At 44.1% G+C, this 25,398-nt stretch overlaps 1 protein-coding gene across 7 annotated transcripts in view; it reads right to left on the bottom strand.

Annotated features, from left to right (window-relative positions):
- Positions 1 to 25,398, bottom strand: part of TRPM1 (transient receptor potential cation channel subfamily M member 1) — a gene marked incomplete at its 3' end in the record, with an annotated part of 62,979 nt that overhangs the window by 18,856 nt on the left and 18,725 nt on the right. For 3 of the 7 annotated variants that reach the window (XM_080980699.1, XM_080980700.1, XM_080980701.1), the window contains exons 1-4: positions 6,610 to 9,029; positions 5,223 to 5,515; positions 4,404 to 4,632; positions 3,952 to 4,074 (exon numbers count right to left, since the gene is read on the bottom strand). In XM_080980699.1, coding sequence (XP_080836825.1) covers positions 3,952 to 4,074; positions 4,404 to 4,632; positions 5,223 to 5,398 — 528 coding nt within the window. In that variant the 5' untranslated portion in view covers positions 5,399 to 5,515; positions 6,610 to 9,029. Of the gene's footprint in view, positions 1 to 3,951; positions 4,075 to 4,403; positions 4,633 to 5,222; positions 5,516 to 6,609; positions 9,192 to 9,927; positions 10,069 to 13,611; positions 13,663 to 14,213; positions 14,349 to 16,775; positions 16,950 to 17,485; positions 17,587 to 18,806; positions 18,880 to 20,628; positions 20,753 to 23,882; positions 24,062 to 25,398 lie in introns of those variants that run through there. The other 4 variants (XM_080980703.1, XR_013979371.1, XM_080980702.1 and 1 more) reach the window with 4 other exon arrangements.

The raw sequence follows: 25,398 nt of genomic DNA, 5'->3' as shown, positions 1-25,398 counted from the left end.
GATTGACATTTGGAGGACAAAGAACCCACTAGGAAGAGAGGGAACATTCTTTTCTGAAGCCCAACTGACCTGGACAAGAATCGACCAAATATGGATTTCTAGAGGCCTGGCACCTAAGGTCAGAAAAGTGGAAATCTGCCCAAAGACCTGTTCCGACCATAATGCAGTAAAGATGGATATGACACTATTACCAACTGGATCCTTTAGATGGAAGATGAATGACAATTTGTTTAGAGATCAGGAAATTACCAAGAAGGCCCAAAAAGTTTTGAAGGACTACTTTGAGATAAACATGAATAATATGGTGGAAAAAAGAATAATCTGGGACGCAAGCAAAGCTGTAATGAGGGGATTCTTGATACAACAGAATGCAGTAAAGAAAAGAACACAAAATGAGAAAAAAGATAAGATCCTGGATAAAATAAAAGAATTAGAGAAGAAATTAAGAGTGAATCCGAAGTCACAGCCAACTCTGAGAGAAATTAAACTTTATCAAACACAATATTCTAAATTGATAAATCAGGAAATTGAATGGAAGGTTAAATTAATGAAACAAAAAACGTTCGAGTCGGCGAATAAATGTGGAAAACTGCTAGCTTGGCAGTTGAAGAGAAGACAAAGATTAAATACTGTTACAAATTTAGAGGTTGATGGAAAAAACATTCAGAATCCAGTGGATATCAGAAAGTGCTTCCAGAGATATTTCAAAAAATTATACACCCAAGGGCCGCAAGACGATGTTGAGATTAAACAATTTTTGGCAAAAAATGGACTATCTAAATTGTCACAAGAAAATAGGACAATCCTGAACTCTAAAATAACACGACAGGAGATCGAACAAGCCATCCAGAACATGCAACTTGGCAAATCTCCAGGACCAGATGGGCTGACCTCCAAGTACTATAAGACATTAAAAGACTATTTGATACAACCTTTGATGGAGGTCAGCAATGAAATTATGGAGGGGAAGAGGGCACCGGAGTCTTGGAAGGAAGCGTTTATCACATTAATACCAAAGTCGGAAGCTGAAAAGACACAACTTAAGAACTACCGTCCCATCTCTCTTTTAAATGTGGATTACAAAATATTTGCAGACATTTTGGCAAATAGATTTAAAAAAGTTTTAAATGAAGTAATTCATAAGGACCAGGCCGGCTTTCTCCCAGGTAGACATCTGTTTGCTAATACAAGGAACATTATTGACATTTTGGAACTTTTGCAAACAGATATAAATACAAAAGCAGTTTTAATTTTTATAGACGTGGAGAAGGCCTTTGACAATATCTCCTGGAAATTTATGATGGGAAATTTAAAAGAGATGGGAGTGGGACGGGGTTTTGAGAATGGGATTGAGGCGATATATTCAGAACAGAAAGCTAAACTGATAGTTAATAATGTGGTTACAGAAGAGTTTAAAATTGAAAAAGGGACACGACAAGGTTGCCCTATTTCCCCTTTGTTATTCATTTCGGTTCTGGAAGTGCTATTGAACATGATTAGAGGGGATCGGTTGGTGGAAGGAATCCAGGTCGGTCAGAAACAATATAAATTAAAAGCTTTCGCAGATGACCTGGTTTTGACCTTGCAGAAGCCAGAGCCCAGTACGAAAAGAGTACTACAACTGATTAATGACTTTGGTCGGGTGGCTGGATTTAAACTAAATAAACAGAAAACCAAGGTTTTGGGGAAAAATTTGACTGATACAGAGTCAGAACGGTTTCAGAATGAGACGGAACTTAATGTGGTTAAAAAAGTAAAATACCTAGGGGTAAACATAACAGTAAAAAATCTAAGTCTATTTAAGGACAATTACGAAAAATGCTGGACAGAAATCAAGAGAGACTTAGATAGTTGGTCAAAATTGAAACTTTCTTTGTTAGGCCGAATTGCTGCTATCAAGATGAATGTATTGCCAAGGATGTTGTTTTTATTTCAAACACTTCAGGTTTTGGACAAAACGGAGTGCTTTCAGAAGTGGCAGAGAGATATTTCTAAGTTTGTCTGGCAGGGCAAAAAGCCCAGAATTAAGTTTAAGATATTAACCGATGCAAAACAAAGAGGGGGCTTTGCCCTGCCAGACTTAAAGTTGTACTATGAAGCCGCAGCGTTCTGCTGGCTAAAAGACTGGCTACTTCTTGAAGACACTGATGTGTTAGATTTGGAAGGGTTTAACAATGCCTTTGGATGGCATGCATATTTATGGTATGACAAGGTTAAAGCAAATAAGGCCTTTAAGAACCATGTTGTCAGAAAATCATTGTTTAATGTCTGGACAAAATATAAAGACTTGCTGGAAAATAAAACACCAAGGTGGCTTTCACCTTTGGAAGCCAAGGCCCGAAAAAGACCCAATATGGAGGCTAAATGGCCAAAATATTGGGAAATACTAGAAAAGGATGGAGACAATTGGAAATTGCAGAGTTTGGAGAAAATGAAAGACAAAGTGCGAGATTGGTTACATTACGCTCAGATTAAAGAAGTTTTTAAAAATGATAAGAAACTAGGGTTCCAGGTGGAGAAATCGAAATTAGAAACAGAATTGCTAGAACCAAAGATTAAGGTACTTTCAAGGATGTATAACTTGCTGTTGAAATGGAATACACAAGACGAAACGGTTAAATCGGCTATGATAAGGTGGGCACAGGACATTGGGCATAATATCATGTTTGAGGACTGGGAGAGGTTGTGGAGTAATGGATTGAAATTTACTGCATGTAACGCTCTGAAAGAAAATGTAATGAAAATGATTTATAGATGGTACATGACCCCAGTCAAACTTGCCAAAATTTACCACCTGTCTGATAATAAGTGTTGGAAATGCAAAGAGTGCGAGGGAACGTTCTTCCACCTCTGGTGGACTTGCCCTAAAGTGAAGGCGTTCTGGGAAATGATTTATAATGAACTGAAAAAGGTATTTAAATATACCTTCACTAAGAAACCAGAGGCTTTCCTTTTGGGTATTGTCGGCCAAGGGGTGGCAAAGAAGGACCAGACATTTTTTATGTACGCAACAACAGCAGCAAGGATACTTCTTGCAAAACATTGGAAAACTCAAGATCTACCCACACTGGAAGAATGGCAGATACAACTGATAGACTACATGGAACTGGCTGAAATGACCGGCAGAATCCGTGACCTGGGAGAAGAGAGGATTGAGGAGGACTGGAAGAAATTTAAGAACTATTTACAAAAGTATTGTAATCTGAGTGAATGTTAAATAAGATGCTAGATCAAAATAACTGAGCACCACTAAATTTAGAAGTTTTTAAGAAAATAAGTAAGATTGTGAAATTTTGCTCCTTCTGAGAATTATAAGATTATGAAATATAGAAGGGATATAAGAATTTAAATAAGATGATAAATTGCTGACCAAATGTTATAACGATGAAGGTGGGAGCGGGAGATGTGAGGAAGTCCAAAGAAAATGTGAAAATATGTTAAGATCAAAGTTACACTGCTTATTATGTTTATTTTTATTGTAAAACCTAATAAATTGCTTTAAAAAAAAAAAAAAGGAAAGTGCACATCGAAATGCAGTTATTATTGAAATAAATATTTCAAAATGCATTAAGTTAGGGGGAAATGTTTGCAAAGTGTATATTGTTCAAAACTGAATAAAAATGTGTTCATCAAAGGAAATTTACACTAGAATGTTGATGGATTTTCATGAGATTTTCTCAGCAGATTGCTGGGGAAACGTGGAGCACTGAATTTAAGGTTGAAAAATAAGAAAACAGAGAGAAACAAAGATTGACAATATCCTTCCTTGGAACTTGCTGAAGTTCTAAGGAAGAGCAAGAATCTCAAATACAAAATCCTCAGCATCCCTGGCTGAGTTACAATTCTCAGCATTCTTGGCAATTGGGGAAGCCATGATGACTATTAAACAGGGAATAAAGGTGAGACACGTTTGTGGTGTTGAGAGGCTTATAGAGATGGGCTGCCACTGACCACATTTTCTTCCTCTTTTTCTTTCCCGACTTCATTTTCCTTTGACGTTTGGTAGGAATAGTCATCAGAGGTACGGAACTCCAGGAACAGGATGGTGGGAGGTAAGAGGATCCCCATGATAACCTGCACGAGAGGAAGAAGGGTGGTTCAGGGCATGGCAAGAGCCATTTATGATTTGAAATTTATGGTTTAGTTGCATAGGATGCAGCTCAGGGCCAAACTAGAAATTCCTGGAGATGTCTGATTGGAGATCAGTGATCACATCACCTGTCTCGTGGTTGTATTTGTTTAAGCCAGCATGTATTGAAGGGAGGGGGAACTGGAGCAGGACTGTGGCTCTGGAGGAGGTATTATTCCTGCCCCCGATACTATTCTCCTCCATATACGTACATTCCCCCTCCCTCCTATATAGCAAGCCCAGGTGCCTGAAGGCCTAAGCAGTCCATGCCTACCTTAAGGCCCGGATTTTTCCTCATGCGCAACCTCCCCATCCACATGTCTGTCAGTAACATCTGGCTGCAGGTGTGTGCGATGAAGTCCCTGTGCTTTGCTGCCACTGCAAGTTTCAGGCAAGTAGAGTTGCTCCAGTTTTTCAGCTCATATGTCAAAAGTTTCATGGCTACTTGCTCATCATGCTTATATGATTGATCCAGCAGCTCAACAGCAAGCTGGCCAAAATCTCTGGAGAGATAAAGAATGCCAGATTGGCTAGCAGCTAACAAATTAAACATGGTAGTAAAAATAACATCACAGGAACAATGCAACAGGTCAAAGCAGTAAAGCCAGTAAAATCTATTAAAATTGCTTATTAAAACCAGTCTTGAGGATGTACTGGAAGACCAGGGCAAGTAAAGTCTTCAGCTGGATCTGAATGGACTTCAGGTTCAGTACCAGGTGCTACTTCCTGGGGAGGACATTCAAGAGCCAGGGGCCACAACAGAGAAGACCCTTCTGTCTGATTCAACTTGAGAGAGCTGAAGGACTCAGTCAGTAGATCATTGTAACATTGGGGCAGGTTCATGTTTAATACTAAGAAAATATAAATATAAACTATATACTAAGAATATATAAATATAAAAAAGCAGAACAGGAACTGGAGAAGGGCCTTATCTCAGAAGGTCTCAGCTTAGACCGAGAGCCAGGGACAGGCCCAACGTCATCCAAATGAGCTTCATAGCTGAGTGGGGTTTTCAATCCTAGTCTCCCAGGTCCTGGTCTGACAACCTAACCGCTACACCACACAGTCCGGCCCTACACTCTGGGTGACTAACTTTGAGTTGTTGTCCAGGTCTTGAGAGATGTCATCCACCAGCTCGCTCTCTGAAGACTCGTGGGCCATGGCTTTGTAGAGTTTGCAGGCCACCAGTGCCTTGGCCATGGTCTCCTCTCCACGTTGCCAAAGGAAGAGAGCCATCTTCTGCCGCTTCATCAGCACTGCCCAGACCATCAGCTCATGGAAGGGGTACTGGAAGCGGCTGACTTCTGGGTCATCCACATCAATGTCTATCTCCTCTTCCTTCTTCTTCTTCTTCTTCTTTTTCCCTTTGGTTGGAGGTTCATCATCCTAGGAAGGAGCAATTGAGTTAATTTCACATTTAGGCTACATTTTACTGGCATTCCTGCAGATTATTACAGGTTGTGCCCATGAATAAAGATAGATGCTTAAGGAAAAGGCCATGCACTGCTGTTAAGTTGAAGGTTAAGCGGGAAATACAAGCATGCAAAATCATTGTGCCTGAATTGTTAGTACAAGAGTGCCTTCTTATGGCGATGACAATGCTTCCATGCAAAGCGTCACTGCAAATTCACAACATGTGCTTTTTTGTGGGTATCACAGCTTATGATGTTACCTGTGCAAACGGCACATAGACAGATGCAGGTCCTTCAGACCGATGCATCAGTCATCCTACCTTCAAATCATTTGACATGATGTTGGAGTTCAAATGAAATCACTGGAAAAGGACCTAAACCTTCTAAATAACAGGTTTCTAAATAAATGACCCAGCAATTCCCAAACTGTGGCTGAGGTACACTGTAGTGCCATGAGAGAACTGCTGGAGATCTCTGAGAAATTAATCCATTCATTATTTACAGCAGGGGTGCACAACCTGTGGCCCTCCAAATGTTTCTGAACTACAACTCCCAGCAGCCCCAGCCAGCATAGCCAGTGATCAGGGATGATGGGAGGTGTAGTCCCACAACATCTGGAGGGCTGCAGGTTGTGCACCCCTGATCTACAGGCTTCTGTGAGCTCAAAGTGCCCTCTGTAAATGAGGCTGACCCCCTGCACCTCTGCATGATTATCTGCCCCCTTCCCACTGCCTTCCAGGCAGCCTCTGCTGGACACAGGTCATACTATTGCATCTCAGCATCACACATGGCTCGGCCTTTTGGTGCAGAGGTGCAACACAACTATTTGCCTTTAAAGGGGGTTACCTATTCTGTCTCTGGATGAATCGCTGATCTGGCTTGGGGCCCTTTCAACCAGCGCTTGCTAGGCATGGCTGATCCTGCTGTATCCCTGTTTCAAGTGTGATTGAGTCACGCAGGCACTCTTGGTGCAGAGAAAGGCTAGAATGAGCACATGGGCAAGCCAAGTCACATGCAAAGCAGGCGGCAACAAAGAGCGTCTTGAAGGAGGCTGAATGGAAATTTCACCTTTGAACATGAGATCTTACTCCAGAGGACCCAGCAAAGGGAGAACTATCCCATCTCCTAAATGGGGAAGGAGGACGGAGCATGACGACTGGAACTGGAGGCAATGAGGAAGGAGGTAACAGAAAGACAGCATGGGCAGTGGAGCCACAGCTAAGGGCGGGGCAGGGAAACATAATTAGAGGGGAAATACCAAATACTAACCATTTCTTGACAGCCTAGAACAGGGAGGCTTTCCACAGTTATTGTTCTTCAGTGGGTAACGGGGAGAACACGTGGAAGTCCCAGAATCACCTACCAGGCTGCTGAGAGTTGTTAGGGCACCCCTATTCCCCTCACAGTTACAGTTCAGTGCTCCCTGGGAAGAGGGATTGGTTGTTAAATCACTTTGTAAGTTGTAGTTCTTTGAGGGGAACAGGGGTATCCTAGAAACCCTTATTTATTTAATTTAATAAAATTTATACACTGCTTTGATTGTAACAAAAGCAACAACCTCAAAACGACTTACAAAAGGTAAAACAGTAAAATCAAGAAAAAATCACAACCATACTTTAAAACATACAAAAGTTAAACAGATTAAAATTACCTCAACTTCCTAATCAATAATGTTTTTATCAGGGGGCGAAAAGAGTACATTCATACCTTGGAAGTCAAACGGAATCCATTCCGGAAGTCCGTTCAACTTCCAAAACGTTCAGAAACCAAAGCTCCTGCAGCCAATCGGAAGCCGTGGAACGTTCGGCTTTTGGACGTTCGGCTTCCAAAAACAGTTTGCAAACCAGAACACTCACTTCCAGGTTTGCGGCATTTGGGAGCCAAAACGTTCGAGAACTAAGCTGTTAGAAAACCAAGGTACGACTGTACAGTGAAGGCATCTGCTTGATCTCAAGAGTCAGGGAGTTCCAAAGTATAGGCATTGCCACACTAAATGATCAAGTTTTCCCCAATACAGAAGGGCTATTATGTGGCCCCTGTAGTAGTGCCAGTTCTGCTGATAGGTCGATTTGGCACATGTGGGGTAAGGCAATTTGTAGGTAAACTGGTCCCAAGTTGTTCAGGACTTCCTATACTTATAGTAACACCTTGAACTTGGCCTGGTAGCTAATCAGCAACCAGTGCAGATCTCTGAGCACAGGTGTTATTTATTGACAAGGCCTCACTCCTGTCAGCAATTATGCTGCAGCATTCTGCACTAACTGCAGCTTCCAGATCAAGTGTGAGGGACTTGATTGCACATTGCAATAATCCGGTCTTGAAGTAACCAACACATGAACTGCTGTGGCTGGTCCAGGAATGGCTGTAGCTGTCAAACCAGTCGCAGTTGCTGAAAGGCACTCCAGGGACAAAGCTGAATCCAGAGGCACCCCCAAACTGTGAACCTGCTCCTTCGAAGGGAGTGCAATCTTAAAAAACTGCAACTCCTGGAATTCTTTGGGGGACTATTTAAAGTGGCCAGAATTTAGTCCCATTGTCTCTTCCTGTGTGGCCTCAGTCTCCCACCCCTCTCAGAATAGGCAGTGGCATGCTAAGACTCGCATGTGAACATGCTGCCACCTCCTGGGAGCAAAGGCACGAGCCCTGCAATGGTGCCTGGCAAGCTGCACGTGGAATATCTCTAGATTTGGGCCACTGTTGCCCATTTTAAGCTTTTTAGGCCCAGCCATCTCCTGTCTCAGGAGGGATGAATGCTTTGTCATGCACTCATCAGAAAAGACAAAGAGATGTCAAAGAAGATTAAGCCTTGTTGATGCCTCCTTTGAACACGGCAAAGCTGCTTACCAGCTTTCAGGGCGCCTGGCTTTGCTTTGTATTTATATATTTTATATCTGTGATATAACAATAAGTTCTTCTGCCCATTTAGAATAAAGGCTTATACACTTTGCACAGGGACACTCTCCCCTTTATCCTAATAGCTCAAGGAGCACCCAGAAAGCATGGGTTGGTCTGAGGTTTCCAGAAAACCTATGTGTTATTTAAGAGGATCATAATGGGATGAAGTTGGGGGGGACGCACGCAAACAGCTGCTCCCTTCGAAATGCAATAGGTGCAGTGCACATGTGGAACAGCTGCTACCAGAGTACTCACTGCAGGTTTGCATCCATTGCTCTGTCCTGGAAGAATCAGACCAAATGAGGTAATCTATCTATATGTGATTCCAGCAGTCTATATGGATTTTCTCTACTGCACCTAAAAGCATACAGCTTGAACACAAGTCGCTGCCTGCCAATAAACTTGGAAGCAAAATGAGATGATCCAAAAAGAATCAAAGAACTTGAGAGTTGAAAGGGATGCCAAGGATCATCTAGTCCAACCTCCTGCAATGCAGGAATAACAGTTAAAGAACCCCTGGCAGGGGGCCACCTAACCTCTGCTTTAAAACTCTCAAGCAGCTCTTACCATCCGAAAGTTCTTTCTGATGTTTAGTCAGTATCTCCTTTCTTGTCATTTGAATCCATTGGTTTGGGTCTTGCCCAAACATACCATATGATAAATTTACTCCCCCTGCCCCTAATTAGAGAAGAAACTTGTGTGACAAAAAAACAAAAAAGACTTACCTCCATCCCTAGAAGCTTGAGAGCTTTAGGCTGCATGTTTCAAAAAAGAAATGAAACTTTTAGTTTGTGAAGAAATGTTATTTTTGTCCATCTTCTAGATTGCAGATACTGCTGCATGTTTCAAAGAAAGCCTGGCTTTCATAATTATATCCCCCCTCCCCGCTCCACCTCAAGATTTAGCACACTGGCATGCGGCTCCAGAAGAGACTGTAGACCTCAGGCTGAAAAATGTTCTCTACCCCTGCACTATGGGGAGGGGGAGGGGGGAGTCTTCCCCATCACCTGCTCTTAGATCCCTCTTTACCTGGAGATGCTGCCAGGAATTGAAGCTGGGATCATTTGCATGCAAAGCATGTGCTTTACTAATGAGCTGTGCAACTGAGCTATGGTCCTTTGCTCTTAAGAACAAAGGTATTTGCTGGGTCAGACTTAAGGTCCATGTAATCCATGGACTCACAGCACAAGACACACCTCCTTCCCCCTTCCTTAAAGGGGTTTTGACAAAGGCAGGCCAATCTTAGCCTGCACCCAACCATCAACCTGTGTCACATTTCATTTTCTTTTTTCAGTTGCAAACACCTTCCTTTCTTCCTTCCTTCCTTCCTTCCTTCCAGTCCAATGGAACATGTACCTCTTTTCTAATAAATCTGATCTAGTTTCATAGAAGAATGCTAAAGATGGGATCAAGCCAAATTCAGTACTTGCTGTGCATGCAGAGATCAAACAGAAGGAGAAAACAGACACCAATCTTGTGACAGATTCTTACCCTCTTTGGCCCAAATAAATTGTTGTACAGGGTTCGGAAGCTCTTTCGTGTATAGTTGCAACGATATGCCCCTCCCATGAGATATTCAAGGACCAGGCCAATGTCAATGAGGCTGATGTGGTAATCTGGTGGCAGATTTCCCTAGAAAACCCCCAAATAATTGTTTTGAAGCAAAATGTAAGCACGAGGGTATATATTTAGGACACAATCTGACACACATTTATGAGATTTACAGTGTCTAATTGTACCCAAGCATAGACAAAAATCTGCTCTTTAATCTCAGGATCCATCATGCAAAATGTGGTTATGATATTTCAAGAGGTATCCAAATGCACAGTACACAAACATCTTTCCAAAATATATGGTAGATTAATGCTACAATCCTATACACACTTCTCTGGAAGTAGTTCCCATTAAACTCAGTGGGGTTAAATGTATGCCTAAGCAGAAATGACTTCTGAATTAGAAGGACTGACATCTGATTGAACTGGCTGTTACCTCCAATGACTAGCACAGGGAGACAGGCCAGCCCAACCAGCTGGTGGGTCCCATGTGGGCCGAGGTGACGTGTGTGGTCCTGCAAAGGGTGCCCACAAAGGAAGATGTGAGCGCTCATTCCCTTATTCTGGGGATGGGCAGACAAACAGTTCCCTGCATGGATATATGCACCATGGTAAATTGACACAATAAATTGTTGTCTGTATTCACTCTGTTAAACTGAAACAGAACTACACCAGGGTATGACTAGGAGGCTCTCAGACTAACTCCCATTTCTTATCAATTTTAAATAATAATTAAAAATGGAGGGAATATCACAAATGTTTTGCTCTGCAAAATCCTTTGCTGTCAAAAATCTTCACTCACTAACCAAGAATTTCATTCTCGCCACTAGGACTGATTCACCAGAGAGGGAATCTCCCGGATGGCTCCCCCTGTAGCAAACCATTGTTTTTTATCTCTATGAAATGGCATCTTTGAAAGCATTAGAAGTGGCTGTATTTTGACTAGGTTTTACATCTTCCACCTAATCTGATCAGCTTTTGTCTATTTGGAGCTTTTATCCATTCAAGAATTCAATTTTCTTAAGGGCGGTTCAAAGTTCTTTCAATAATGCAGCAGAGGGAAGCTCCCCCTCCCCTTGGTTGATATTACATTTGTACCAGCCTCTCAGATGGGGGGGAAGGAAGGATCAACACATTCATGGGAAGCTGTCCTGGAAAAACCCTCACTGAAATGAGCAGGAGCTGTGTAAAAGCACTACTTGATCCTTTCCAGTAGCCCAGTGATGGTGTGAGCAGGAGTGTGTGATGTAGTCAGCTGCTGTTACTGGACACAGTTGGGAAAACCAGCAAGCAGGAAAACCAGGTTGAGTGCCTATCAAAACGTTGCAGCCGGCCTCTCCTCTCACTAGCTTCAGTGTTAGCCTATGCAGCTGCTTGTGAATGAGCTTCACAAGCCTGCAGATGCCTGAACACATCTCTGGGTGTTCTTGGTTCTGACAGCTGCTGCAGGCAACACAGAGAGCCTCCCTCCCAGCACCTTTGATCCCCATCCATTCACTCCACTGCAGCAACATATCTCTTCCAAGAACAGAGAAGTCACTTGTTCATGGGCTGCTGAGTGAACAGTCCATCGGGATGTTGTGGCTCAGGATTCTCAAACTGGGACCCACTGCTTTTTAATGGTTAGGGAGAGTGAGAAAAAGGATTCCTTTCCCACAACTTGGGAGAAGACAGTGCTCCCCATCTCAGTTTGGGTAGGAGATGCCTCCTCTGTCCCCTCCTCCCCAACTTCTGCTCTTCAGAGACACACAAAGGGTATCAGGGCGGCCCTTTGGTACAGAGAAATCTGACCACCTGGTGCTATTAAGCAAACTCATGTTCATAACAATTCACAACATCTCGATGCCAAACAAGCTTTTGATTAATCTGCAGCCCTGATTTGGCAAACAAGTAGGTTGTATAACCTCCTCTGTCATATTGCTGAAGATTGGATGGTTACATTTAAAAATCTGGCATGCATCCTGAATCTCTGATCTGAACACAATGCCTCCTTGTTTAAGCTGGTTGTCTTTTATGTGCCCGAGTATGCGCAATGAGGTCTAGTTTACAAAAACATGGGACAATAGCTAACTAAGATGAAAATGAAACACTCTAAGCCATTCACCTCCATGTTAACCCAGCCAAATCCCCCAGTTTGTCGCTGAATGAGAATGAGCCATGGGAATGCAATGGAGGGGGGAGAGAGAGAGAGAGAGAGAGAGATGGAGAAACATACAACAATGTGTTAATGACATTGAAAAATGCTAGCCATGGAACATGAGATATGAGTTCACAACATGCACCCAGTACACCATGAATGTGACCAGCTATGACCCAGACCCCCATGAATGCAAGGTGTCCTTTCTTATTTGCTAGTCTCCCTTCTCTCCAAAGAACATATGAGCTGTTCTGCTGGATCAGACCAGAGACCAGGGTAGTCTCACTCTCTGTTTTCAGCAGCAACCAGCCCATTGCCTCTGGGGGCTCACCAGCAGGGAGGGCATCATCTCCCCTCGCTGTTCCCTTCAGAAGTCTCCTGCCATTGAACGCAGGCTTTCCCACACATTAGTTATCATCGCTAACAAAAAACTTTTTAAGACTTCCATTCTTCATGAATGTGTCTTATCACTTTTAAAAGCCATATAAGTAGAAGACAACTTTTATTCACAACTATTTTCTTTCAAGCCTTGGACTTTGTTACTTAACCCATATGTGACTCTTTTATGGTTTTACATACATCATTTTATTTGTATGCTGCCTTTCCAGAGTTCAAAGCATGCTCAGGGCGGCTTACAGCATGAAAAAATTCATAACTACAACATAACGAAAGTAGTCCTAAAGAATAAATAAAACATTATAACCTAATTCACACTGCAAGAACCATTGCATGGACTGAATCCCAGCTATCCTTTGTAACTTGCACTTCCCCAAATTTTGTGATGCAGTTCTACAACCAGGTAATGTGCACAAAAATGTATACATATGAGGGAAAGTGTGCATAGAAATGCACATATTGGTGATAATAACATATAAAAGATGCATTTTATTAAGGAAAATTGCTTTCAAAATGTGTGTATTAATTAAAACGGCATACAAATTTTATTAAGAGAAATCCACGCTTAAATGCTGATGAATTATTGTGAGGATTGGGATCCCCCACCATCAAAACTGCCGTGGAATTGTGGAGAAGTGAACACAGATTGGAAATGTGAGAAACAGAGAAACTGTCTTTGACATATTCTTCTCTCCATAAGTAGTATCTTGTGGGCCCAATGGGTTTGACACATACGTCTACTTCATGTGTCAGACAAATAGGAGCTCCCTACTCTTGGGAAAATGCAGAATGATTTTACACCCCCCCCCCATTTTACCCCCTTCCCAAATTTTACCCTGGTTTCCCTTAGATCCTACTTTCTAATCATTCAATGTTTTTGCAATGACACTTCCAAATAACTACATATGCAAGCAGCTGACTTTATCATTACAGAAAACATGCAATTTTTGAAGAAACATTTTGGAGATCACGTGACACACCATCAAATAACACATGATTTTCTGTTGACTTGTGCAATTGAGATAAGTGTGAAAAAACATTTTGCTCATCTCTGCTTCCATTCCCAGTCTGAAAACATTTCTGCCATACCTTTTTTACATCTCTGACAAGCAGATGAAGGGTATTTGGTGGACCCAGTCTCTGAAAAAGACAACATGGCCAGGCACTGTCAGGAGGATATTTAATCTGGGAATGGTTTAATAAAAGCATTCTCTTATTTACACCAGCCTGTGATGGTGGGGCAGATGGGAGCTGTAGTTCAAAACATCTGGTGGGTCCCAGGTTGGTGAAGGCCCATTTGCACCAATATGGGAACTGTACCAGATCCTGACCACGTCCACCTCTCATTGCTGCCCATTCCCTTTCATACTTTTCCTCTCTCAAACTCCTCCTGCTTTTTACTTCATTCCTCCAAACCATGTTCTCTTCCAAAAGTGGGGCTGCATCCCACACACTCTGTCCACTACCGCAAGTCCTCTTGCACTAGTGGATGGGCGAGTTTTAATGTAGAGCAACAGAAGAATCAAATGGAACAGTTGCACTAGTGATCAGAGCAGCACAACCAATGGGAGTTGTGCACTCCCGCCTCTGTGCACATATCATCTCTTGGCATATTATCTCAAAATGCCCTAGCATTAAGAGCACACCCGCCCCCTTTATGCTTTGGAAGGGCTCCTAGAAAGTTCACTCACAGTGTTGTAAAGCTCTTCCAGTCGTGGGATGGTGAGGAAGCGCTGCATGCTGACGCCGTTCTCAATCAGTAGCTTCACAAAGTCCACCCGATCCAGCACAAGAGCATCCAGCATCGCTTGCTCTAGAGAATTTACCTGCAGAGAGGATGGAATGCACTATGAATTGACATTCCAAATATATAGAAACAGTGTGAAGACGCCATGCTGGAAGACCTGCTTTGCCAAAGGCTGTTGTTTGGGAGGTGTCACCATCATCTGTGGTCAGAACTTTTTTTCAGCTGGAACTCACCAGAACTCAGTTCAGGCACCTCTCAGGTGGCTGCCATTGCCATTCTAAGATAACAAGGGTTTGTGGTGAGTTCTGGCACCTCTTTCCCCAGAAAAATAACACTGCCTGTGGTCTATTTCATTACACATTACATTTATTTCACATTGAGCACAGATTTGCATGTGGTTCCCCCACTTCCTAATGCATGCACCAGGAGCACGTGGGGGCTGCTGTGAATGACTGTGCAAGTCATACAGTGACAGTCCCCATGTGAAGATGGTGATTCTCACTACAGTGTTCTCAGATAAGTGCTGCCTGGCAGCAGCGGCGGAGCAAGTCGATTGGGCACCTGGGGTGGTGTGCATGCCCTGCACCCAGGGGTGGAGCCAGCCACCTGCAGGGGTGGGGCGAGCCAGGGCAGGATGCTCCGCGGGGACTCCAAGGAGTCTGCCTCCTCTACATGCAGCTGCAGCCACGAGCAGAGGATCCCTGCACTGCGCCGCCAGCAAACTGCTACGTAGCGTGCTTGTGCGGCTTCGCTACGTACGGAGCATGCGTAGTACGTAGTGACGCTGCACATGCGTGCTACATAGCAATGCCCCACCCCCGGGTGCACGTCATGTAGAGGATCCTCCATTTGCGGCGGCGGCATGATGGCTGTTTGCGCCGCCGCAGTGGGGCGCTGCCTTGTCACCCCTGGAGATGTGGCACTGGGAGCACACCACCCCCGCCCCTCATTGCGACGCCACTGGGTGGGCAGACCGTTTGGGGCAGCGTGGAGCCTGCAGGCATGCTACAGGCCCCGCGGTGAGTGCCCCCTCAGCGGTGACACCTGGGGTGACGTGCCCCCACCGCCCCCCTTCCCCCGCCCCTGCTTGGCAGCAGTCCCTGCCCATCCCCTGCATGCTTGAAGCACACAAGGTCTCCCACAAGCATGAGCCAGACCTCATCTATTTATTAATTTCTCACCTACACAAGGCTTATGCATTACTCTGGGCAGTTACCAACAAGGATGGGCAACGTGTACATTTTGGTTTCTCTCGGTTTCTCATTTTTGTAGTCTTAAGTTCAGCTCTCCGCATTGCCACATCAGTTTGTGATTTAAAAAACTCAAAGTAGCTTCTCGTGAATATTCTTGTGCAAATTTCCCCTGCTATGCACCTCTTAAAATGCAGTGTCCCCGCATATACACATTTTTGCAAAGCAATTATCCCTTATTTAATGCACTTTTGTAAGTTAGTTTCAATAAGACGTGTAATACATTTACATTACACAGTTCAGTAAAGAACTCCACTGCAAAATTTGGATAAGTGTGAATTTCAAAGGATGGCTGTGTTTTGGCTCACCTTTTGTTTCAGAAAGCTCAAATTAGGTAAGATCACATTTAAATGTGATCTGAACGGAGTTTCTCTCCCATCCCTAGCTGTCAATATTTAAAACCAGCCATTAAATACAATGCAGTTTAAAACTACAATGTAAGAAAAACAGAGGGCTGTAGGAGTTAAAACAAGGCATTGGATAAAGCACATTATTTATCTGTTAAACCACAGTTTGGGAACAGCTGTGGCCCCCAGAAGTTGTTGAACTCCCAACTCCAGCCAGCATGGCCAGCAGCCCAGGATGACAGGAGCCAGGATCCAACAACATCTGGAGGGCTACAGATGATCAATCAACTTCTGTGATTCACCAAAAGCCCATCTAAACAAAGGTTTTACATGCATTCCAAAATGTGCAAAGGGCAGCTTGCTTCTATAGCCACAAGGTTCAGGTGCTGTGTATTACACCAGCCTTTTGGTTTTAAAGCCCAGAGAATCAACCATGGAATAAAATCCATTCTGTAAGCACATGAAGGGCCACTTCAGGTCAAGATTCTGGCTTCTGGAGCCTACATCTCAAGGGCACATTCAGGCATACTTGTCATTTACACATGGTGCCAATGGAGGTGGGAAACGTTATGCCCACAAGCTATACATGAGTGATAGGCCAGAAAGGACCAGCATCTCTGAAGTCATCTTGTGATGCATAGCCACAAAACAGGGGGTGAAGCCTCTAAAACCCAACACCATGAAGATGGCTAAAAGGTGCACTGAAATACTTTTCTTTTAAAAGGGCAGCCAAAGCCACAGTGCAGTTTAGGCCCAGCTGTTCTTCAGGAGACTTCTCCTCTGCCAACACAGATAGAAAGATACATCTGAAATTGGCTGTGAAACTGGAAAAGCATAAAGGAGTAAATGAACCGGTGAAGACAATTGGCGTTCAGAGCAGTGGAAGGGCAATGCCATTTTTAAGCTCACCCAGTTCAGTAGCTCAAGTTTCCTTGGATCTGTTTCTTCCTCCGGTTCTTCTTTCTGTTTCCCACCTTTCTTTTTGCCTTTTCCTTTCCCTCTTGCTGCTTTTGCTTGAGGTGCCGGAGATTTCTTCTCCTTTTCTGGGGCTGTCCCATCCGTAACTGCAAGGCTTCCCAATGGCTACAGTTAACAGGACACGAAATGGAGGTTCAGGGGTTGCTGAGCCCCATATCTCCCTGCCTATGCATATACCAATCAACATTTCAGTCTGCATCAGGGATTCTAACAAAAAACTGGCCAGTAGACCAGGTGAAAGACTGATGGAAGGGGCTGCAAAAAGCCCCAGGTTCAATCCCTGGCATCTCCAGGTCGGGCTGGGAATGTCCTCTACCCAAAACTCTGGGGGACAACACTAAGCTAGATGGACCAATGGCCTGGCTCAGTAGAAGACAGCTTCCTGTGCTCCTAATACTTCCATTTTACAGTTGAGGAGCACTGAGGCTGAGAAAGAAGCAATTAGCACGCAAGACCTGCAATTGCAAGGATTCTCCCCACCCTGATGCAACTTTACTTGCTACTGAAATCCGTGCTGATCTACTGCTAATTGCCCAATCATCCCTGATGTCCAATCATATGGCTGTCCAACCTAGAAGTGGGAGTGTGGTGACATTTTATTTTATTTAAAAAACAAATAACCTCTCTATGCAAAGATTTACCGGCCAATGATGCCCAAAGACGAAGATTTGACTGCGTGCAATATCCACACGGTTCCAGGCCAGTGCTAAGCTCAGCTGATCTGGTGCAGATGCATTAGTACCTAAGCAAACAAGCAAGTATTTACCACTCAGTGTATAGAATCTCAGCTTTCTGCCAATTAAATAAGCAAGCAAGCAAATCAGAACTCCAGTCCTACTCACTACGATGGAAGTATTTTCTCCCTCAAGAAATATATCAAATTGTTAGTTTCAAAAGCTACAAGAAAAAAACAGCTTCAGCTGGGAGGCAAGAATGAGAGATGTCTTTTTCCTATCTTTGGCAAACTGAGTGAACTGAAAACATAGAATTGGTGGGGAACTGCGTATCTCCTCTGTCTCCACTGGTATGCTTGCTATGCACGTCTGACACAGAAGGTATGAATGCAGGGAGGCACACATGCTTGCAACATTAATGTCTTACTCATCCAGGAGCTGCTGAAGTGTTCAGAGGCCTCTGGGTGACTGTAGCAGCTGCTGTCAAAAACAATAGCTTGGATCCAAAGAACTGAGTTGAAAGTGAAAACGTTTTAGCACTGTGAACTTTTGCATAAGCTGCTGAAATACTTCTCACCATGCAGCACTGTGATCTATTGTGGCTGTCTCACAGTTGAAAGGCCGAGTGACTGAGGAAGACACAGGCTGTCACATATGTCACTGTTCTCTTGTTTGGTCACAGCAAATCAGATCACTGCTCCTACAGGTCACCTAGTGGCCTTTGTGTATGGGATGGCTGGTTCAAGCGCTGCTGCATGGAGCAGACCATAGAGGATGCATTGTGCATGAAGAAAGTCAGCGTGGCTGGTTGTGCCGACTCTGTATTCAGCGTAAACCATTTGCAGAAGGTGGAACAGGCCAAGAGTCAAACATGTTCAAATTTTAAAACCAAAGAAGGGCTCCTCTTTTCTTCCATGTCCTGAGTCATATTAGATTATCAAAAAACTTCATTAGCATACGTCTCCTCCCATCAGTTGTTAAACATTTACCACAAGTGGCCATCAATATAATTTATTGTGTTGCATTAAAATAAAAACAATATCTTCTAGCACATATGATCTCAGGGTAGAAGGAAAAGTTCAGGAAAAAGAATGTAATGGAAAATTCAGTAGCAGATGTAACCTCTAGATGCTGTGCTTCTCTATATTCTAAGTGAGCCCAAATAAACATTTAACATTTGGTACATAATTAACCTAGAGATTTATGAGTCAGTTGGTTTGCTAGCCGGATATGCAAATGGAGGTGATATATTTCATCAGTTTTCCGTATTCTTGCTTGGATAGCTCACCTTTAAGTAGAGCTGTTAAGATGGACATCTCAATATCCTGCTGCCCCTCAGAGCCCATGCGGAACACGGTGATCTAAAAGTTCAGCAAAAAGTGAAGGGAAAGTGTAAGCACAACATCTCCATATCCCTCTGGTGCAGCTCTGCTCTTCTGTGTAGCTCTACTGCTTGCATGTATCAGGGATGCTCCGAACAACTGAACACAATATCTCCCAAAGCAGTCCCAAAAAGTCAAATTTTGGTCATGCTCAGGAAGTCAGGCAAGCATTGCCCTAGGCAGGCTTCCCAGAACATGGTGTTCTGTAGATGAGGTCTGGCCACCAAGAAAGCCATGTCATCATGCGTGCCCATCTGCCAGGCCTCAGATGGAGACAGGACACAGGGAAGGGCTTCCAAGGATTCTGAGCATGCCTCTTGCACAACACAGCTGTGTTGCACGGCAGAAGCATTGGCAGGAACTAAACTGGTGGGGTGAAGTTGAGTATCAGCAGGATTGGTTCAAGCGGGACTTTGCCATCATGTCTGCCCTGAGCCTTTCTCCTTCGCCAACCTTGTGCCCTCCAAATGTTCTGGACTACAACTCCCATCCGCCCCAATCAGCATAGTCAGGTAGAATAAGGCTGCCTTATAGGCTGCTGTGCCACTCAGCCGTGGATTGTAGCCTTGGTATTTAAATAATATGCTGCTCTGGTCCATGGAGAGGTCTGCAAAGCCATAAAGAGTATCATTCAATTGGCACAGGAGAGATGGAGAGGGAGACAATTTATCCTCAGACTGGAACACTGGGATTTATATTTAATCTGATCAAATTTGTCTCCTAACTTCTTGTCAAAAACAAATAAATAAAAGAGGAAATGTCCTCTAATTGCTATTGCTGGAAAATGTACATTCTGTAATTTGCTTACTTTATTTTGTGAGGAGGGAGATGCGAAAAAAGTCATTTGCTGATGGAGGCCTTTAAGAAGCTTGATGGACAGATTATGTAATCAGAAGGGCTTCCCTACTAGCCCAGATGGTGGTGCCACGTGACTGGCTAAATATCTAAAGGGGTGGCAAAGTCCTAAAATGCTGATTAGCCAAAGAATGGTATTGACTTAAATCCAGTTAATGTGGAAGAGGGGTTTTCCCCTACCAGTGTCACTCCAACATGGATGTAAATGGGATCAGGCTAAGTAACATATTCCCATTTGTCTTTCTAGTCCATAGTTCTAGTCATAGTTCAAACATTTAGAAGGCACCAGGTTGGGGAAGGCTGATCTAGGGCAATATTGCCCACACTGATCAGCAGTGGCTCTCTGATGTCCCAAATCATTATTGAGCAACAAATCAATTTTAAAGATAACAACGTTGAACTCCTGCTCCCATTAGCCCTAGCCATCAAAACCAATGATCGGGGATTTTGGGAGCTGTAGCCCAACAACATACGGTGGGCACCACATTGCCTATCCCTGGAACTCCTCAGATCTCACTCTTGGGTCCAAACGAGAAGTGAGGGTTGGAGGTTGCGAGTGAGGAAGGTGGGTCAGGCTTTGGGAGGTGCCTGTCACCCTTTTGCCCCGGCTGTGGCTTCCATCACGAGTGTTCCTCCTCCTCCTCCTCCTCCTCCTCCTCCACCGCGTGGTGTGTGATTTTTCAGCAGCAAGCTGGCTCAGGGAGGAAAGGGTTTGCTCTCTCCTCCCGCTGTGCAGCAGTGGCCTTGATCTGGTTCTGGCTGCTTTTCCTTGAAAAAGAATGTGCCCAGGGCCTCTCATTTGAGAAGTGTCCCCCATGCCATGTTTGGCCCTGATACTCAATTGGTTTTGCAAGTGAAGTGTAAGATGCTTACAAGTTCTTTCTTTTTCATGCACTCCATGAGAATAACAAACAGCTGGTGAGCTTGGTTCCTGCTGTAGTTAAAGGTTTTCTGAATGGTGACAAGCAGCTGGTCCCTCAGAGACTCACTTATGATGCTAAAGTCAAGAGACAAAACAGAAAACAAATATTTTCATGCTTGGACTTCAGAAATGAAGGCAAATGGATTTGTTTGTTTGGTTTTCAGAAAACAACCCTTGGAGTACAAACTTGTGTTGCTCTCCTCAGAGCAAGTCTTCATTATATAATTTTAACCAGTTTAACCAATTCTAACTGTTTAATCTTTATTTGTCTGAGCATATGGTGTAAAGCCACGTCATGTGCATGACAAATTCCCTCAAATTAGAACAGTAGTCTTCAACTTTTTAAAGACCCAGGACCCACTTTTAACCCAAGTATGTATTTAAGAATACAAACCTAGACAGTATCTTAAAAAGCAGAGACATCACCTTGCCAACAAAGGTCCGTATAGTAAAAGCTATGGTTTTCCCAGTAGTGATGTATGGAAGTGAGAGCTGGACCATCAAGAAGGCTGATCGTCGAAGAATTGATGCTTTTGAATTATGGTGCTGGAGGAGAGTCTGGAGAGTCCCATGGACTGCAAGAAGATCAAACCTATCTATTCTGAAGGAAATCAGCCCTGAGTGCTCCCTGGAAGGACAGATCCTGAAGCTGAGGCTCCAAGACTTTGGCCACCTCATGAGAGGAGAAGACTCCCTGGAAAAGACCCTGATGTTGGGAAAGATGGAGGGCACAAGGAGAAGGGGACGACAGAGGACGAGATGGTTGGACAATGTTCTCGAAGCTACCAGCATGAGTTTGACCAAACTGCGGGAGGCAGTGGAAGATAGGAGTGCCTGGCGTGCTCTGGTCCAGGGGGTCACAAAGAGTCGGACACGACTAAACGACTAAACAACAACAACAACAATGTATTTAAGAATTACTCTCTTAATTTCTTATTGATTGACTGATTGCATTTATATGCCACCTTTTCCTCCAAGCTGCTCAAGGCAGCATACATGGTTCTTCCCCACAACAGCCCTGCAAGGTAGGTTAGGCTGAGAGGCAGTGACTGGTCCAAGGTCACCCAGTGAGCTTTATGGCCAAGTGGGAGTTGTGAGCCCTCGTCTTCCAGATCTATGTCCTACAATACCACACTGCCAGGTGTTTTGCTAGTTCATAAAAACAGGTCCTAGTACATCAGATGTGGCTGAAAAAGACTTCAAAAGCTATCTCACTCCTCCCTGAGCACACTGTGATGAGAGCCCTCTAACCTTGGCCAATTCCCTCTTATTTCAATTTGGCCAGCAGGCAATTCACTCAGACTCGTGGGCCTGCTGAGTTTCGGGAAATTCTGCTCTCTAATCAGAATGAGGTGAGAGAGCTCCCCAAAGGCCCCTGTTATCAGGGAAGCTGTTTAGCCTGAGAACCTTCATCAGATCCTGGACTTTGCCTGACAGGGCCTGAGAGATCCAGCACAGAGATGCCAGATCAGCAAGAAGCTTCTGAGGTTAACTCAGAGAGAAGAGGCCTTTGGTTTTCTCTAAAAAAAGTGGTGGGGGTGAAATTGTGAAAATTAAGCTGGTGAGTAATATATTTAAAAATGGAACATCTGCTCTGGAGCATACTGAAGAAGTTCCCATTTTTATTAATACATCTAAATAATGTAATACTTAGCATTTATATAATACCTGAGGGTTTTCAAAGCTCCCTGCATACATTATTTTGGTTATCCTTGCAACCACCCTGTGAATTAAGGGTTGTATCTAAGGTAGTCCTACTCTGAGTAGGCCCATTAAAAGATAGTTGTGCTCATTCATTTCAGTGGGTCTACTGTGAGCAAAACTAACATTGGATCTGGCCTACAGGCTGTAGTGATTGTTCCTTTGAGGACAAAGGACTGAAACCGAGCAGTGCCTAAAAAGCAGGGGGAGGAAACTCTTTGGAGTCTGAGGGCTGCATTCCCTTGCAGGCAACTTTCTGGATGCCACATTTATTTAGTTATTGCATGTATAGCCTACCTTTTTTCTCCAAGGAGCTGTACATTGTTCTCTCCCTCCTTATTTAATCTCCACAACAGCCATGTGAGGTAGGCTAGACTGAGAGGCAGCAATTGGCCCAAGGTCACCCAGTGAGCTTCATGGCTGAGTGAGGATTTGAACCCGGGTCTCCCAGTTCTTAGTCCAACACCACGTTAGCTGTGCTGGGCATGTCCAGCAGCAAACGTGGGCAGAGCAACAGATGTAGAGTAGGTAACACCCCAGCCATGCAAAAGCCAGAGGTTTCATTGCTCCATCCACACAAGGAATTATTGCAGCTGAAGGATGCATTCCAGCCAGGCAAAAACACTTGTGAAGGGTGTGAAGCAGGGCTAGTGAGGGGTGTGGTCTGGGGAGGGGTCTTAGCTTGGGGAAGGTCACAAGGGCTGGATAGAGAGGCTTGAGAGCCACATTCAGCCCCTAAGCCTGAAGTTTCTCACCCCTGACAGAAAGTCCTCCAGCAAGTTCATAGAGGAGACAATATTGGAACCTTGGTCAACAGCTCAGGTTTTGCACCATGCAAATAAGACTTCCATTGTGCACTCCCTCCTCTCCTAGTCTTCACATGCACTATTTGATTTGTTTGAACGTAAGTCTGGTTTGGATGTTACACTAAACCCACCGTTTAGCTCCATATGAGGAACAAGCCTCTAACTTCAGTACTCTCAGCTCCCCTCTCCTCATCCAGTCCAGCCACAAGGAAGAGATTGGAAGTGTCCACTTCCCTGTTTAAGCTCCAAAGCTGAAACGGTGGTTTCTTTTAGACTATGGTTCATCAAAACAAGTCAAGATCAGAAATCATGGTTTAGCCATGGCTTGTTTCAATAAAGTTTAAAGTTGAAACTAAACATAATTTGTCCAAGTTTGTATGTAGCAGCAAACTGTGGTTAGGTTAAACCAAGGTGCTTCCCATCTCCTCTGGCATGTGCTCGGGGAGCAGGGGCACTCGAGCTCATGGCTTGATCAAGCTTGTTCACATAGTGCTAAGTTCAGTGATAAGTGCGCACCGGGACAATGGCAAATTGTGGTTTCTCAAGAACATGGAAATAAGGTAAGCAAGAGGAAGGAGAGTGTGCACAGGCACAACATTCTTTGTGTAACTGGTCACAGCATGCTTTGGCACTATGTATGAATAGGGACTCAGTCTCCTAACCACTACATTACACCAATTCTAACATGTCAGTTATTCTTACCCTCCTTCTTCTGAGTACTTGTGTGCAAATGATAAGATGTCTGACGCTCGTCCGCTGCCATCACAGATCACAACAGGAAGTGGCGGCTCTTCACGCAGGCATTCCAAGACGATGGATATCACATTGGGACCACCTTCGACTATCAGTCCAACCACAGGGACCCCCTGCCCCAGCCCTGTAGGACAAACCAAGCAGGCCATTAAACACCAAGTGAATGTTTTGAAAGGGTGGAAACTTCAGATTCTCAATGAAGCAGGATGCTGTACAAATACCAGGGCATAAGACAAGGAGAAGCTGCTGAATAATCTGTGAAACTGCACAGTACTTTTGATGAACAGCAGAACCTGCTTGTAAAACTCAACAGAGGGCACAGCAGTTACAGTGGCATAGAAATGGCATGTGTTTGTTGTGTAGACATGCTGCCTGTAAAGTGACAGCCATCTAAAGGCTCTCCTAAGGAGCACTACCAGCTGTTTATTGTTAGGATGCAAATAATGGTCGGTCGGCGTTGGAGACGACAGCTGAGCACCCCTTTGCTGTCCCTGCCTCACTGTGATCTCCAGGCATAGGATGACAAAGGGAAGCCCATAGGTCACAGGATCCAGGCAGACTTGGTCACATGTCAGGAAGTTGGAGGACTAAAAGTAGGAAAATAATGATCTTGCACTTGGCATGATATGTCCTCAGGAAGTAGGTGCTTAAATTCAAAATGCTGGGGGTCAGGCAGAGTTATAAGGAGATTAGTCTCAAGATGTAGTAAAAGCTGAACAACAACAAAAAGCAGAAGAAAACCCACATTCTCTTTTTAATGCACATTAGACAAATGGGGGAGAGAACACTTTGAGCACCATATCCCTACTTCCAAACCAGCAATACCCTTAATTTAGACGTCTCTCTACGGAGGGGTGAGAAACCCAGTGGCCCTCCAGATGCTGTGGGATTCCAGTTGCCATCATTCCTGACTCCTGGCCATACTGGCTGATCAGAGTCCAACAAAACCCAGGCCACATTCACACCACACTCTACAGCACTTCACTACCACTTTGAACTGCTGTGGCTTCCCTCAAAGAATCCTGGGAACTGGAGCTTGTTAAGGGTGCTGAGAGCTATAATTCCAAGAGCAATTTAACAACCAATCCCTCTTCCCAGTGAACTCTGGAAATTGTAGCTCTGTGGGGGGAATAGGGGTCTCCTAACAACTCCCAGCACCCATAACAAAGAATGACTTCCATAATTCTTTGGGGGGCTATTTATAGTGGTATTGTGACCCTTTAAATGTATGGTATGAATGTGACCCTAGAGTGTCACAGGCTCCCCATGCCTCATCCATGGGCCAAGCATTTTGCTGCCTGAGGTGAAAGGCAAGATGGTATGTTCTCTCTCTCTCTCTCTCTCTCTCTCTCCATTCCACATATAGAAGCCAGCTGGAGCGGCAGCTGAATCTTGCATCCTGTATTGCACTTTGAGGTGGCAGCTTAGTATAGCGGACCAGAGACAGGCCATGTGCCATAT

Source organism: Podarcis pityusensis, assembly GCF_964106645.2.
Source record: "Podarcis pityusensis genome assembly, chromosome: 14".
In the NCBI taxonomy this organism is placed as follows: domain Eukaryota; kingdom Metazoa; phylum Chordata; class Lepidosauria; order Squamata; family Lacertidae; genus Podarcis; species Podarcis pityusensis.
Note: the sequence above shows the minus strand (reverse complement) of the source record. Positions and strands in the feature narration are given on the sequence as shown.